The sequence below is a fragment of the Lagenorhynchus albirostris genome, chromosome 10, assembly GCF_949774975.1.
Source record: "Lagenorhynchus albirostris chromosome 10, mLagAlb1.1, whole genome shotgun sequence".
NCBI classification, from domain to species: domain Eukaryota; kingdom Metazoa; phylum Chordata; class Mammalia; order Artiodactyla; family Delphinidae; genus Lagenorhynchus; species Lagenorhynchus albirostris.
Genome location: NC_083104.1, coordinates 45,417,999 through 45,434,887, shown reverse-complemented (window position 1 = coordinate 45,434,887; position 16,889 = coordinate 45,417,999). Strand labels below are relative to the sequence as shown.

The 16,889-nt window shown below is 56.3% G+C and overlaps 1 protein-coding gene across 1 annotated transcript in view; it reads right to left on the bottom strand.

Moving 5' to 3' along the window:
• VIPR1 (vasoactive intestinal peptide receptor 1) overlaps positions 1 to 15,089 on the bottom strand; it is a 30,361-nt gene extending 15,272 nt beyond the window's left edge. The window contains exons 1-3 of the mRNA XM_060163907.1: positions 14,934 to 15,089; positions 3,658 to 3,766; positions 1,905 to 2,031 (exon numbers count right to left, since the gene is read on the bottom strand). Of these exons, the coding sequence (XP_060019890.1) occupies positions 1,905 to 2,031; positions 3,658 to 3,766; positions 14,934 to 15,011 (314 nt within the window). The 5' untranslated portion in view covers positions 15,012 to 15,089. The remainder of the gene's footprint in view (positions 1 to 1,904; positions 2,032 to 3,657; positions 3,767 to 14,933) is intronic.
• Positions 15,090 to 16,889: the final 1,800 nt, after the last annotated feature.

Here is a 16,889-nt window from a genome sequence, read left to right as displayed (position 1 = left end):
CATTCAATGGGCAGGCGACAGGGACGCCAGGCAGGTATCCTGCATGGTCGTGCACAGCGATGAATTGTGTAGTGTTTGAGACTTTCAAATGAGTTGCTGGGCGTTTGCATAGGTGAAAACCTTTTGTAATGACCAGAGGCTAGACTCTTACTCCATTTTACATATAAACACAAGGTACTTATTGTACGGGTCTGACAATACGAGTTTTCCAGGAATGCAACCGCCAAGTAAAGGAAGAGAAGACTGGGCTTCGTTGTGCTCTAAGAGTTGTTCTCACTAAGAGCTGTTCAATGTTTTGGAAAATCACCTACGACAATGCTGCCGTGAACCTGGGTCGGTGATGCAACCGGTATATATATCAATCTATGTTTAAAGCTCTCACATTCCCAGAATTTATATTTATAGGTACAACCTTTAGACTATGTCTTCTTATCTTTCGGTGTGATTGTGCTGGAACGTACACATAGTATTTTATTATATGTGTCTTTATTTTTGTTTTACGTTATAACTAGAACATCATTAAAAAAATTGTGTGTCCTAAATTTCATTTTATAATAGTAAGGGAGGCATTAGAAAATATTTCTTGTAAAAAGGAGCTGTTGGGTATGATAGGGTGATGGGTATATTGGGATTTAGCTAGTTCTTGAAAAGTCTTCATAAAACTCACATACAACACAGATGCCTCCCACCCTGTGAATTGTGACAGGGGCGGTGATTAGGGAGTGAGTTTGGAGAAAGCCCTGCATCGCAGGCTGAGCTCTCCGCTGTGTACCTATTAGCCTTGAAGGCCTGGCTGGTGACGGATGCACAGACCCCCTAGGGGTCTCTAGGGGTCCACTTTAATAGGCAGATGCAAATGCCACGGTTTTGCCTGTTCAGGGTCTGGGTGGCCCTGAGGAACAAGGACTCCTCTGGATGCCGTCCCCGGAGGGAGGTTTAATTGTCTCTTTGCAACCCTGCCAGTCCCATAGATTTACTCAGGAAACCCAACCCCTGAGCTAAAGTCAACTCCAGCTGGGCCAAACCCAGCCCAGCCCAGGTCCGAAGGTTCACAAGTTCCCAAGAAGGGGGCCTGGGAAGAGGAGGTGGAGGGACATCCCCACCTGGGGAAGAGCCTCGGGCCTCTGAATGCTAAAGTGGGCCGACAGCGGGGAGGGGATGCCATCTGGGGCTGCGGTAGCCAGGTGGCACTTGCAGCGGAAGGCTGAGAATGCCTGGATCTCCGCGGCCTGGTCAGAGTGCACAGCCTCCCTGCCTTGGGGACCTCATCCGCTACCCCTCCTCCTATCCTGAGTCTTCTGTGGCCGCACTCCGGCTCCCAGTCTCTCCTCCATTCCTGTGCCAGCATCTCTGGAGGCCACGTAGCTGCTCTTCAGGCCAGTCAAATCCTGCTAGTGATTTAAGACCCTGTTCATAATATCATCAGCAAACATTTACGTAGCCTTTATATACGGGAGACACTGTTCTACCCTCTTTACATAAATAACTTATTTAACCCCCTCCCATTTTACAGATGAGCAACTGAGGCACAGAGCAATTATGTAACTAGCCCCACGTCACGTCGCTGGCGAGGGGGACAGCCTGTTCACACGCTCCATCTCCAGCAAACCTCTTGCACTCTGCCTGGTCTGAAGGGCTCAGTGCCATTTCCAGGAATCTTGCATGGCTGCAGTGTGTATAGCCCTGACAATGCTGGGCACACCCTGTCTTGCAGGCCGGCTATTGTGTTTGGGTACTTGCCAGGCTTCAGGCTTTCTGGATCTCCAGCGGCGGTCCAGATCAGGAGTGGATTCAGAGCTGGGTCTCTGGCCCTGAGTTCAGCTTCACCAGAAGAGGCACAGAGGGGAGGGAGGCTGGGCTCTGCCCTCAGGGCGGCCACGCTTGGCCTCAAGGAATCTCAGCACCACCAGGCCTGGGTTGTGAACTGTGCTGGGGTGCAGGCCAGCAGGCAGCGGGGGAGCCAGGGAAGAGGGGCTGGTAGGGGGCACGTGGTCAGGGAGGCGTCCTGCTGGAGACAGCAGGGTCGGGAAGCTGAGATGGGGTGACAGGCAAGAAAATGCTGGGCGCCTGGAGGGCCTGTGGTTGTGAGCTGGGCCTGGGAGTATCCCCTGTGTGTCTGCCCCAGGGAGGCCACTCAGGTCCCACCGCACACGTCATCAGGCCCACAGAGGCCCAGGGCCCAGGCTGGCTGAACATGCCCACTGGGTGCTGCCACCTCAACAGGAAAGAAAGCCCAGCCTGGGGTGGGGGATGGCGAGGCAGGAGTGGGGGGCCTCTGCTTGTCGTTTTATAGATGTGTGTGCACAGAGAGACACGCACACTGACAAGCACTCCCAGGCACACAGACTCACAAACACACACGCACATATACATACATGTACACTTACTTGGACGTGGAAAAACCAGACACAAGCAAACACAGGCACAGAGAGACACACACAACTCACAGACACACATGTACAGACATGACTGAGCGTGCCACAGACACACACACACACACACACACACACAGCACACCAGGCAGACACATCCAGGCAGGTCCAGGCTTACACAAACACATGCCTCCAACACACAAAGACACTCAGAGTGAGGCACGGAGCTATACACCCCAGAGGCACAGCCATAGCCCTAGACAGACAGGGGCCAGGAGCACGCAGCTGGATGTGCGTGAACACGCGCAGAGCCTCTCACGGGGTCACGGGCAGACTCACCGCCCACAGACCCATACATGCCCTCCTCTGGATCTCGGGCCGGCTGCCTGGTGACAGGGTGTTGGCACCTGCCATGCACCCTGTGCCAGCAATGACCTCATTGGGATCACGAGGGTGGCCTGCCCTTGGGGCCTATAGTCTGGGGTCTGGGCCTCTCTGGGTTGCGCATGCTCCCGGATCCACTGTGGAGCCTTTCCGAGGCCTGTCTGCAGCCTGGTCCTGCCTCTCTGCCCTGGCAGGGGGGTGGGGCATAGGCAGCAGGCAGGTCCGGCCACCCCTCTACCCAGGCCGCAGTCTCAGGGCCCTGGGAGACAAAGGGCCGGCCCTCCTTGCGAGCTGGGAGAGGCAGAGGCCATCCGTGATGCTATACACACACTCACTGCCTCTACGGGAGGCAGAGAGCCTGGGCGGCAGGGCCCAGGAGGAGGGGCCCAGGACGGGGTGCATAACTGCCAGCCTCAGGGAGATGGGGGCACTGGGGAGCCAAGAAGAAAGATGCTCCCTGCTCCTGAGCCAGGCTGCTACGTAACTGTAAGCTCGGCCTCGGGGAGGTGACCTCTGGGAGGGAGGCCCAGAGCTGGTCTGGGCTCCCCACTGCTCCAGCCCTCCCCCTCCCTCACAGGGAGCCTTGAATGCCATAGCCGCTCCCCACCTGCCACGGGCAGTAGGCCTGGGCGCGTCCCAATTTCCCAGCCTCTCTGCTTCTCCCAATCCTGCCCACCCTTCTGAGTCTGGCTCGGGCTGTAACTTTTGAAGGAAGCCATCTACTTCCTTCCGTTCTCACCCCAGGGCTGCTGAGCCAAAGGCGGGGAGCACAGGATCGGGGAGTGAAGACCAGAGGGTGCTGCCGTTTGATCTGATGGCCTCGACCTGAGAGTGGATCTGGGCTCACGGTGTGCGGGAGGGGGGCTCCTTGGGGGCTCCTTCTTGCCACTGGGGGCCTCACCTGTTGTTTCATTCTCCAGCTGGGCCTCCTTCAGGCACTGGTTGTGCTGTACCTTGATCATCTGCATATAGTCACACTCCTCCTGCTGCAGCCCGACTTCCCAGCCGCCCTGGGGAACAGAGACAGGGAGGGGGACCCGTCACCCTTATCCACAGCCTACTTGTCATCCGCGGACTCCAGGAGCACAGCGCCAAGCAAGGCCCAGTCACCGGACTGATCCAAGTTCCAGACTAAACCCCAGTCCCAGCCCCAGAGTGAATTCGACCTTAAACGGAAGCCTGACCCCAAACTCTTGTCCATTGTCCCCAAAGCGGGGTCTGCCTTGAGGGCCCTGTCATGGTTTCCTGGTGGCCCTAGCAGTACCATGGCTGTAACAACACTGTCTCTTTGTGGGTGGTACGGCTATGGACAGAGGTTAGAGGGCCTCTCCTTAGAGCCCAGAGCTGGCCCACTGGACTTTCCAGTTTGGGTTGGGAGCCCTCAGTCACTGCTTCCGACTCCATGGATGAGTGGGGCCCAGGAGGTGTCACCTTGTTATGAGCTGGACCCTGGCTTCCTGTTCTTGGAGCCAGGCCTGGGAGGAATCCAGGAGTCTGGCTGCATCTTCCAGCCTCTGTCCCCATTCTAGGAGCCTATGCTCAGTCCCCCTGGGTCACCAGGCTGGGAAGGGAATTCTGGGCCTCCTTGGCCAGACGCCCCCCCCCCCCGCCCCCACCTCCTTAGCTTCTGAATAATTCAAGCTCTGTCAGATCTAATGAGGGTGAGGGAGGTCTCAGGAAGTACAAGAGGCCCCTTTAGGATGGCTGGAGGTAAGGAAAAGGGATGGGAAAGCCCAAGCTTCTCCCCTCCCCTCCCCTGTGCCCTGGCCAGGGATTAGGGGTGAGATCTGACCTGTGTGCCAGGGAGACATTGGCATTGGGTCTGACATGTGAGTAGGGGTGATAGCTGCCCAGGAACAGCCAGAAAAAGCAGGTCTTAGGAGCCACTGGGTGAGGAAGGGGGGTAAAGGCCTCCGTGAAGGAACCACTGGGCTGGTGGCAGCTTCTGCCTGTCTCTTTGGCTTTAGGGAAGTGGCTGCCACCTCGCATCAGCTTCCGCATCTCTGCCCGGGGAGAAGAATGTCACAGTCCCAACGGGGCTGTGGGGAGAGGCCAGCAAGATTGCTCCAGAATCAGAGTTTATCAGCGTCTCTTCCACTTGTCCCCCATCACCCTGGGACATGGTCTTCAACTCCCTGGACCTCAGTTTCCTGGTGGGCTAAATGGGCCTCAACCACCTCCCTTGCTGACCCCAAGGCTTCTTGCAGTAGGGCTGTGGGGAGAGCATAGGTATGATGGGGTTTCCCTTATTTCCTTCTTTTAAGGGGTCCCCGTCTGGCGTTGTTCTAAACAAGTCAATCCCATTGTAAGCATGTGACCCCAAAGAGGGACCACCCTCTTAAATCTCATATATTTTCTTTTTTTTTTTTTTTCCGGTACGCGGGCCTCTCATTGTTGTGGCCTCTCCAGTCGCGGAGCACAGGATCCGGACGCGCAGGCTCAGCGGCCATGGCTCACGGGCCCAGCCGCTCCGCGGCACGTGGGATCTTCCCGGACCGGGGCACGAACCCGTGTCCCCTGCATCGGCAGGCGGACGCTCAACCACTGCGCCACCAGGGAAGCCCCCTCATATCTTCTCTTTTAAACAGTTACATGAACAAGCGTATCCTGCTCCGTAATAGATCTGTGTTACTTTCCATATGCCACGTTTGAAATGACTTTCCAGCTAATATCTTTACCCTAATTGGCTGGTAGCGTTAATGGTCCAAGATGGAACCCACGTTCACTATGTGGCTTCCAGGCTCATGGCACACGGGCGAGTGAGGTCTGGGTGCTGGGGTCACATGCTTCCCCTCCTGCCCAGAAGGGACGGAAATACTCATGGTGCTTTGTCTTAAGGGATCTGTGTCTGGCTCATCCTGCTGGGGCATGGGAAGAGGGGTGGCCAGAGGAATCCCAGAGGTGGCCTCTGGGAGAGGAACCCAGGGATTGGCCACCCCAGTTTGTGTCCCACCATTGGTCTCTCTTGCTTGCTTGGAGCATGTTTCTCCCCAAGGTAACTTCCCAGCTTGTTGTCCTCCAGCAACAGGGTTTGTTCCGCCTTCTGGTTCTCCCCTGGCCTGGCCTGCTTCTCCTGCCCATTTTCAGCTGCCATCACCCCACAACATGAAAGCAGAATGGGTAGCAGTAGACATCTGTGTTGCTGCCTTCTACCATCCTTCACCTTACTCTGACGCCATGTCCTCACCTCTACCTGGAAAACCACGTCCTTCCCCACTCTTAGTCTATGGGGGTCTGATGAACCCTCTTCCAGGGGATCAATATACGACCAGATTTAAGCCAGTCAAAGTGTTCCTGGCCATAGTCCCTGGCACATGGCCTAATTCAGGCTCCTCAGAGCCAGGAAGCTCATTCCTGGGACCTTGGATTAAGCAATTAGGCAAGTGGATTTGTTCTTTCCCACTGGACTGGAAACCTCAAAGGACGCAGGGGCTAGAACTACTGCCACCACCTTGTTGCCAAGTATAGCACAATGATGAAGCCACACAGTTAAAGGAAGGATAAAGAGGTAGAGAAAAACTGGATCCTCCTGACATTGTCTGAGCCCCTGAACGCAGCCATGCCTGAAATCAGCCCTGCTTCCAGGAACATGACTCAATAACTTTCTGTACGGCTTAAGCCCGTTGAGTTTTCTGTCCTTGTAACCAGGAGTCCAGACGTGTGCTCTGAAGACAGGACAATGGATGCCCTCATTTGCTGAGCCCTCTTAAGGCTGGGCTATGGCCATGCTGTTTGCCGGGACACAGTTATTTTCCAGTCACTGAGGGCATCATAGGGCTCCTGGTGGCTTCTGCCTGCTATTTTCTGAGGGTGAAGGGGTGTGGGGTCACCTTCTCTAGGCAACTCTGCTCCCCCAGCAGCACAGCCACAGTGTCTCTCCTGAGAGGCAGTGTGTAGAGGAAGGGCAGGAGCCCTTGGGATAACCTGGGAGCCTGGGGGTATCTCTCAATAAAGTGAGGGTGGTCTAGAGCACAGGTCCCCAACCCCCTGGGCTGCAGGATTAAGAACCGGGCCACACAGCAGGAGGTGAGCGGCGGGCAAGCGAGTGAAGCTTCGTCCGCCGCTCCCCGTTGCTCACATTACCGCCTAAATCATCCCCCCCATCACTCACATTACTGCCTGAATCATCTCCCCCACCCCCACCTCACCCTGTCCGTGGAAAAATTGTCTTCCACGAAACCGGTCCCTGGTGCCAAAAATGTTGGGGACCACTGGTCTAGAGGATGAGTTCTGCTTTCACCACAGTTGGGTGCTGGGCCCCATCTGGAGAAGGGTAAAGGAAATAGAGACCCAAAGAGGGACTGGAGGTCACTCAGCAATGCACATTTCCAGAGGGACCTAAGTCTCTGGCCACTGGTCTGGACTGCATCAGTCCCTCTCCATGGCCTTGTCTTGGGCCATCTGGTCAGCCATTGCCCTTTGGAGGACAGGGCCAGGACAGCTGTCTCTAGCCCTTATCACTGAGGAATTTGGGCAGACTATGGACTTCCTCTTCTACATACTTCCCTATTCTAAACATCCTCATTTCCATCTGGACTCCAGACACACAAAATTAGAAAATTCCCAGCCAGATGTAGCCAAGTCTAATGGTCCCAGGGAAGGGTTCCAGGGGAGGATAGAGCTGGTGTGTGGGCTTCACAGAGAATGAGCAGTAGTGGTGGGCCTCTGATGTTGTGTAAGAGTTTGACAATTAGAGGTAGAGTAAGAACATTCCAGAAAGTAGGAGCAGTGTGTGCAGAAGCGTGGAGGCATGAAAATGCCTAATACATTCAAGGTTGCAAGAAGCCCGATGTAGCTGTAGCAAGGGGCGCTGGAGGCATCAGGAGACAAGTTGGGAGACGTAGGCAGGGGCCAGGCCTCATCAGCTCTGCCTGGACTAGTGTAGTAGCTTTCAGCCCCACCACCTGCAACCTGAGGGATCTTTGTAAATTGTGTATCCCCATCCTCGTTCTCCTGCATCAAATCTCTGATGGTCCTAGGAGTCAAAGCCCAGACATCAAAACTGGCATTCAAGACCCTTCCTAATCCCACCACTGCCTAGGTCTCCCAACTTGCCTCCTGCCACCTCACGTGGAGAGGAGGAAGCAGGCCTCAAAGTCAGTCTCACCTTGCAGTTGGTTTAAGATGAGAGTTTCAGGCCAGACTGGACCCCCAATACCTTCTGTGTGACAGCAGTTCCTGAGCCCGAAAGAAGGGACTCAGGCAAGAGTGAAGAAGTCCATAGCATTCCTTCAATCCTGATCCTGTGTCTCCTGCCATTTTGTTGGCCGGATGTGGGAGGTGACTGACTGGGGGTTTGTAGGAGGGTCCTGAGTATCAGGCTGGGGGCGTGGATTAGCCAAGTCTTGTTAATTCCACTTGCTCAGTAGGCCTCTTCCTTTTTATTCCCACCGTGAGGGGCTTGGGAGAGGCCCTGCTTCCTCTTCCTGACGTGGGGCTGCCTGAGATATAGGGCAAAGGCTGCGGTTCTGGGGGAAAGGGTGAAGATGCTGAGAGTTGTAGCTCTTAGATGCTAGGGGCTCAGAGAGACGGGGTGAGGCCAGCTCAGGTGTTGTGGGCCATACGCAACCCCCTCAAGGGAAGCTTGAGACCACAGCTACCGGTCTTGAATCAGAACTTCCAGCTTCATCCCAGGGCCAGAGAACTATGGCTGGAGAAGCCACGGGAGACAGAAGCAGGGCGGTGGGTGCGCGTGAGTCCCTCTGAGGAGCAGCTAGTCTGTGAGAGGGGTCTAAACTGCAGCAGGCTGGAATAGGTGAGACAGCAGAAAGAACTTCCTGCCTGTAAATTACCAAGCACTGTGGGCCACCATGGATGATTTGCGCTTCTGAGGTTTGTCAAAGGAGGGCTCTTTTTTTTTTTTTTTTCCCTGCTAGGGATGGTTGGAACAAGCTGGGGAATGGGGAGTAGCGAGCGGGGGCTCGGGAGGGTCACATTTACCATCCTCCCATTACCATCCCGTATCCCACGATTTATTTAAGCTCCTCCCTGCCCCCCACTGAAATAAGGGGGCAACAAAGAGTCATGAGGGGAAACTGAGGACCCAGAGAGAAAGCAGTGTGATCAAAGGCACACAGGACTGCAACCCAGCTTCCCCTGCTGTCCCCTTCATTTTGGCTTTTGTGTTTGAATCGGTAAGGAGATGGAGATCTTGTAGCCAAGGAGGAGGTGAAGGGGAGAGGAGAGAAGGAGTAAAAGGAGGAAGGAATGGGGGCAGGCATAGGAAGGTAAGGTAAATCATGGGATCCAGCAGTCATGGAAAACAGGAGAAACATGCTCCTGGCTTTGCAGAGGGCACTAAAAGAAGTTGAAATTATCATCTTAGTGGGAAGAGACACAAGGGAGTCTGTTGGGCTGATGGGAATGTATAATAGCTTGATCTGGGTGGTGGCTACACAGGTGCACACGTGTGAGACAATTCCTTGAGCCATCACTTCAGATTTGTACATTTCACTAATTGAAAACTGCCTCTAAAGTCCCAGGGCGTCACATGACATGCCATAGCCACTTTGGAAGAAGTAGCTCCTCTTCTAAGACAGCAGAGCCTAGTTAAGTCCACAAGTTCTGGAATCATACTGTCTGCCACTTTCGGGCTGGGCGACCTTGGGCAAGTCACCTCACCTCACCTGTAAAATGAGGACAATGACAGCACCACCTACATCCAGGGTTGTGTTGGGTCACATGTAAGGGACACGAGGGGATTGCCAAGGGTTAGCAGCTGTTGTCAAAGCCCCAGCCCAGCCCAGCCCCTCATGCCTGGCTGCCTTGCTGTCTATGCCCGGACCCAGCCTAGCGCCAGCCTGAATGCCCTGCGGAACCCCAGGCAGTCTGAATGTCCTGCCCACTGACAAGTGGCAGCAGTGCCCTCCAGAGGAGAGGTCTCAAGCCTGGGTTCCCCTACCCCCTACTGCAGTCTGATTTCTCTCCCCCTCCCTGTATTTTGACATCCTTTTGCCAATAGTCCAAAGCCTCCTGTCTCTGCAAGTCCTGGGGAAGGCTGAGCTCTGGTGGTGGCAGGGGTAGGAGGATGGAGTGAGAATTGGTGTTGGTGGATGGGGGGTAAGAAAAAGAGTGGAGACATAGGGCTTGGGATGCAGGCTTGGGTTTGGGGCAAGAAAGAACTTTCCTCAGCTTAGGGTGGTACCAGGGCAAGGGCTCTCATTATTAGGAGAATGCAAGCAAAGGCATTCAGCCTGGGGTTAAGCCTGGTCCCTCAAGAGGCCCTTCTTGCAAGGTTTACTGAGGGGCATGAAGCCTTACAGGCTTTCTTTGCAGAGGATCGCCACAAGAATGGCCAGCAAAGCCGGGGCGGCAGAGACTCAGGTTTAAATCCTCTGTCCTTTGAAAGTCATCCTGGGCACCACTGGGGAAAGACACTCAGTTTCAAACACAGGTGATGTTGGGTGATGTTGATGTCGGGTCACCAGCAGAGAGCAGGGCACCGACACAGGGAGCCATGACTCCTCGATACGTCGGCTGGTGACCTCTTCTCCTCCTCTGATGACCCCCTGGGCAGGAAAAACTTGTTTTTAAGATGGTGGGAGGCATGTCCTGGGAGATATGGACCTTCACATCATGAACCACATGAGAGGAGGTGCATATAAGATTGGGCCCTGTCCAGTGAAGCCCAGCTTCCTGCCCACCCACCCTGCTCCAGGCCTCCTGCTCATCCCCTCACCCACCTGCCAGCTCGCTGTACAGTCCCATCATGGCACAGGCAGGAAAGGTCCTCGTAGTAGGTGCAACCCTCCCACCTTGATAATATCACCATTCATCTTGTGATGCTGGATTAAATGCTGCTGGGGGATATCTGAATATCAACTATTAAGGAATCCCTGTTAATTTTGTTAGGTGCGATAATGGTATCATAGTTACATAGGAAAATATCCTTTGATTTTAGAGATGCATCTTAAAATAATTTGTTCTATGATGTCTATAATGTATTTGAAAATAGTTTGGCCAAAAAAAGCAAATGATGCAAATAGTAATGGTTAAAGGTTAATAATTTTCAAATCTAGACATTGGGAGTGGACAAACACAGGACATTCCTATACTGCCTGCCATTTTGCTGACATCACTCCAAGAAATGGGTATTTCCATGTTCATTATACTATTCACTCCACTTAAAAAAAATATGTTTGAAAATGTTCACAATAAAAGTTAAAAAAAAACCCATAATGTGATGGAAAGATTAAATTGTATTTCTTTTTCTTCTGAAATACATCGAAGGTATGTGGGAGAGTTTGCATGTATTGTACATTTTCCTGGGTGCAATGAGAACAGCTTTGTGTTGGGAAAGTCAGAGAGGGGAGGGCTGAGTCTGGGAGGATGATGACAAAGAGCAGGGAGAAAGGGACAGGGCTCTGTCTAGTCCCCTGGCCCCATTCCTGCATCCACGTCCAGGGGCGTCACAGCAAAGGGCCCCTGCGAGTGGCAGGCTCCACCCAGGCTGGGTTGCCATGAGGCTGCCTGCGTGCAGGGAGGCCCATCATCCGTTGCCTGCCTGGGCCTGGAGCCTCACCCCCCAAACTGTCTGGCCGCCCATGAGGAAGCACTACTCCCTGTCCCCAGTACTCCCGCCTGCCCTGGAAGCCCCTGGGCAAGGGGGCAAGAGAGGGCTGAAGAAGGGTCCCTAGGGCTCCCAAGCTGGGGATCAAGAGGAAAGAAAGACCTGTCACATAGGTCACACAGCACTTTCACCTCCTTCAAGTCTCACTGAAGTCCTGACTGGATGGCCAAGCCCATTTCACAGTCAGTCGTGATGCTGGGGGTGGGTGGGTGGGAAGACTCTGCCCCAGCCAGGGTGGAGCTGGCCTCTCTTCCCATTTCTCTTGAATCTTGGGCCAAGGGTTCTCACCCTCCCTTTTGTGATGGGGAAACAGAGGCCCTTCCAAAGAAAGGAAACATGCTCTCCAGGTCAACTGGCCATTGCCATGGAGTGAGGGGAGGACCCAGCTCAGGCTCCTTATCATGGAAGCTCTAGAAACGTCAGGAAAGATGGAGACTCAGGGGAGCATGGGAGGGTGGAAACCTCTGAAGGGAGCTCGCTCTTCCAGCGCAGTCCCTGGGGAGCCCTGGGCAGGCCTAACTGACGTTGTCCCTTGACTTAAGGAGGAGACCTGACCCCTCTGTAGCTGTGTTTCTTAAAGCCCATAGGGTGGCTTGCTGGGGGCCGGGAGGGCTGGGTAGCCATGGACAGCTTCTGGAGCAGCTGGAAGCAGAGGGCTGGGGCAGCATGCCTACGGCAAGGTGAAGCCTTCAGGAGCAGATGGCCAGCAACCCGCTTCAGAGAAGAATCAGAGGAACCAAGTGTCCCCCAAGCCCAGGGCCACCCCAGTCTCTGGGGGGAGCTGAGGGCTTCCTCCACTTTCTGGGGTCAGGCTCATTGGTCCTGCCAACAGAGGTTGTTTTATGGTCTCAGGTGGAAGGTTGGACCATTTGGCTGAACTCTTCAGGGACTGCTCTTCCTCCTCCAGGGAGCCTTCCCTGACTGCTCCTCTCAGCAACCCTTGCCCCATTTCTGGGCAGCTGCACCCCACACCCACCTGGGCTGGTTCTCCTGGGTCACTGGCTCAGCTCTCCCCTACCAACTGGAGAATCTTCCCAGGGCAGGGCGTGGGTCTGCTCCTTCTCTATGACACCTCCTGCCCCTGCTCTGGGCTGGGTACTGGCCTGAGCAGTTCTGCTACCAGTGAGGAGCCCCTGTGCCTGCTGTCCAGGGGGTGCGAGTAGTGGAAGGCCTGGAGGGTGGTCTTGGGGCGGACTTCCTCTTCTGAGACACTGGAGGTTTTCTTTCCTTTTCTTGCTTCCCTGTTCAGAGATTTCCTCTTCACAGACTGAGGTCAGGGCTCCATAAACAGGAGTGATAAGGCCTTGGGCTTTCAAACTGAACTTTGCAGCTACCATTTTATGACTCTGGTAACGTACTCCCACCCCTGCCACCCCCACCCCCCCCGCCAAGTCTGGTTGGAGTAGGATTGCCTGGTGTCAATTCCTTATGGGAGCAAGTGCTGGCTGGTGGGGAGGAGGGAGAAATAGAGAGGGAAATGGGGGCCCCTCATTCCAGCCTGCCCTCATCCACTCCTGGGTGAGTCCCCTCTGCTCTCATCCACTCCTGGGTGAGTCCCTTCTCCCTCTGGGCTGCACTGGGCTGTAGGGAACATGGGAGGGTGAGAGACCTTAGCCCTTGATCCCATGGGATGGTCAAAAGAGCCCAGGCTGGGAGGTGAGTAGGGTTGAAGGGTGGGGTCAGAGGGGGAAGGGCTGAGTGGGCTGGAGCAATCAGGGAAGGCTTTCTGGAGGAGCAGCTCAAGTTGGGAACTAACCAAACAAAATGTGGAAAGAACAGGGGAGGGTAGGCATGGGAAGAGCCAGGCTTTGGACTTTCTCAGGAGGTGGGGGGCAGATGTTGCACGAGAAGGGGCCCCACTGAAATCACTCTGCCCCTAGGCTGAGAAGCCTCCAGGGATGGGAGAATGGGGTGCCAGTGGCGGTCTCAAGATCCCTGGCTCATCCAGGGAGAATTTTTTTTTTTTTTTTTTTTTTGCGGTACGCGGGCCTCTCACTGTTGTGGCCTCTCCCGTTGCGGAGCACAGGCTCCGGACACGCAGCCTCAGCGGCCATGGCTCACGGGCCCAGCCGCTCCGCGGCATGTGGGATCTTCCCGGACCGGGGCACGAACCCGCGTCCCCTGCATCGGCAGGCGGGCTCTCAACCACTGTGCCACCAGGGAAGCCCCTCCAGGGAGAATTTGAGTGGTTGGAGCCCAAGGGTGGAAGAGCCCGAGGGTTGCTGGTGAGGCCTGGAGGCTTTGTGACACTGAGAGGCTGTAAGTGGTGCCAGAGCTACGGCCTCAGGGCCAGAACTTGGTGGGGCTTTGAGTGCTCAGGAGGTGGGTCTCACCACGGCCATCAGTGGTAGGAGAGGAATTATGCCAATTGTCTTAAGGCCTGCTCCCAGGACAAACGATGAGCACCCCATCCCGGAGTGTGCAAGACATTAGCTAGATGGAACAGAGATTCCTGCCCTGGTGGAGGTGATGGTAAGGGAGGTAATCATGGGATAGAAGAAACTAGATGACCAATATACTCCATCCACCCACCAGCCAACTTGGAGCTGGTGCCAGACCTGGAACCCACAGGTTTTAGGTCCTGCCCAAGCAGCAACTGCAGATTCCTCAAGTCCTGGGGTAAGGGTAGAAAGAAATCAACCTCAGCCCAGGTCTGATGGGTGGGGGACAGGTGTGGCTCTGTTATCTTTGGGCCTCACTTTGCCCATCTGTAAAATGGGCTTGGGTAGTCTTCAGGTCTTCCCTGATCTTACAGAGAGATGACTCATGCATCTCCTGCCTCAACCAGAATCTGCCCTGCAGCCCAGGTAAGCCACACCCCCAGGCACACACATGGGCACACCCACACATGGGGCACGAGGGCACACATGCACCAGGGGCACACACACACCCATATGGAGATGAAGCAGAAATGGGAGGAAGAGGGTGGCCACTGTTTGTTGGTTGTTTGTTCCCTGGTTAGCTTTCCCCATGCACATGTCTGGCCCTCCCTGAGAAACACCACTCCAAATCCTTACTGCCCACCACCTTCCACCTTGAGCTCCATACCTTTCAGCTCTGCTCAGTGGGAGGGCACAGAAGGGTCTGCCTGCCAGCCACCTGATCCCAAAAGCCCCTTCCCGGGTCCCGGGGTCCTCCGTGTTTGGTCTGCTGCTGAATGTCACTTCTACAAGTAGCTTAATGCCCCACAGACACCTCCGGTGGGGCATAGCACACAACGACGACCCTCACAGCCTGCCTCCAACCTCCTGTCTAGCAGACCTTCCATTTCAGTGGCCCACAGTCCCCGACCCTGCATCCACTGACTTCCCCAACCCACAGGTACTACACGGAAGGCAAGTTTGGAGTCCGCCCTTAACAGTCTCCCCTCCACCGGTGTCCCAGATCCCGGCGCTGAGCGGCCTCCAAACAGCGCTGGAAGGGACTAGGCTCGACGGAGACCCCACCCCGCCCTCGGGTCTAGATCCGGTCTGAGGCGCAGGGGACGCGAGACACGGTGCTCCGCGCCCCTTATCCCCTCCACACAGACTTGAGCACACGGCTGGGCTCCCGTCACCCTCGCTCCACCCCCAGCTGCCGGGACTCTGGGCGGCTCGGCGGACACTCACCGCTGGCCCGAGGGCGCAGGCTAGGGCGCCGACCAGCACGCAGAGCCAGCGGGCGGGCGGAGGTCTAGGAGGGCGCATGGTCCGCCCCGGGTCCGCGGCGGGCGGCCCGGCGCCGGTAAAGGGCGGGCGGATGGGCGGCGTACCGCGCAGCGGACGTTGGGGAGACTGACAGAGTGGCGCTGCTGCGGTGCCCCTGCGTTAAGAGGCCCCGCTCGGAGCGAGGGCGGGCCCCGGGGGCTCGTCTGACGGGCGGCGGGTGCAGCCAATGGCTCGGCAGAGGCGGGGCGGCCGCGCAGGTGTGGGGCGGGGCTGGGGGAAGCCCCGGCGAGTCGGGTGTCCCAGCGCTCCCTCCGCCAGTCTCACACGTCAGTCCTCAGAGGCGAGGTGTGGGCAGGCCTTCGTCCCTTCGGACCGCATCCTCGGGAGACCCAAACCGTCGCATTCTTTCCTGCTTGGCTCACGACGTTTCCAAGCGCCAGGTTACGATCTCCCACTCCCACACGCCCCCTTAGCCCCACCCCAGGGCGCTCTGCTCGTCCAACTTCAGAGCCACCTCCTCTAGGAGGTCCCCCCGCCAGCCTCCCCATTTTCCACTTCTGCGCCTCGGAGGGCTGGTGCAGGCGGGCCGGATTAGGAGACAGCACAAATCACTTCTGATCCTCTAGGCTGAGGGCGCGACCTGCCTAGGGTCCTGGGCTGCAAGTGCCCCAGATAGGTGGGGCTCACTGTTTGATCCATTTTCAGTCACCCCAACTCATCCCTCGCGCCGGAGAGGCCAGGCTAAGGGAAGCTAGGGCGCGAGTGAGTCCCGACGCCGGGTTCCTTGGTGCCTCCCCTGAGCCCCGGCGACCCGGCAGGGCGCGCTCGGCACCGGCTGGGCTCCCGGACCATTCACGACCAGGCGGGGGCGGGGGGTCGTGCTTCAGGAAGGATGACGAGTCCGCTCCCTTGCGCGTCTGGGCCGGGGCACCTCGGGAAGGAGGCAGAGCTGAAGTTCCAGCGCCCCCACGCGGGAAGGGAAGGTCTGTTGCCAGCGCGCGGGCCCGGTCTGCGCTCTTCCGACCTAAAACAACCAGAGCCCTCCTCCTCCAGCCTTCCCTATTTTACGTACTGGGAAACTGAGATACAGAGAAAGGCTCGGAGCCGGCCTCTGATGCCTCACTTCCAAGGTTCGGCGGGGGACATCGGGCCAGCCCTCCTCCACCGTGCATCCTCAGAGCTCGGTTTATTCTTCCTTAGAATAAGGGGCAGGTTCACTGGCTCCGCGCCCTGGAAGGGCGCCTTCTTGTGGACCAAATGCAGGTGGCTGCCTTGCCCTCTTTCCGAGGGTTCGAGACTGGTGCAGTCGAGGCTGGAGGTGGCGGTGGTGGCAGTGGGGTAGGGTGGCTGATGGGTGACTGTGATAGGGGGATGAGGGCAGGCGATGTTCAGTGGAGAGGCGGAGAGGGCTGCGCGTCCCTGGGCGCCTGCGGAATGTGCGGCTGCTTGAAGGAGGTCTTACTCCAGGCTCTGGCTGATCAGCAAGTGCGTCAGAGTTCCCTGCGGGCGCACCCTGCTTTCCCTCCCTGCAGCACGGGGTACTCGGGCCGCTGACCTTCTACGGGTAGGATGGAGTTATGGAGAGACAAGGGAAAGCCAGGAAGGGATGAGCGCCGAGCCGCTCCTCGATTTCGGCTTATTTGGGGTGCTAGCATTTGCTTCCTATTCTCCCTCCCTCCCTCCTTCCCTCCCTTGCACAATCATTAAGAGTTTGCTGTGTGCCAGGCTCTGCGCTTTGCACTGGGACACAGAGATATATAAGACAGTGGCACCTGTTGCCTGAGGAGGACCTGGGGAGCTATTGTACTCCCTCCAAATTTCTACCTCCTTCCAGATATAATCAGTAAGCCTGGACATAAGCCCTTCCCCAGACAGGAGAACTGTGGAGATGCCCTTGCCCTGGCCATTCTGGGGTTT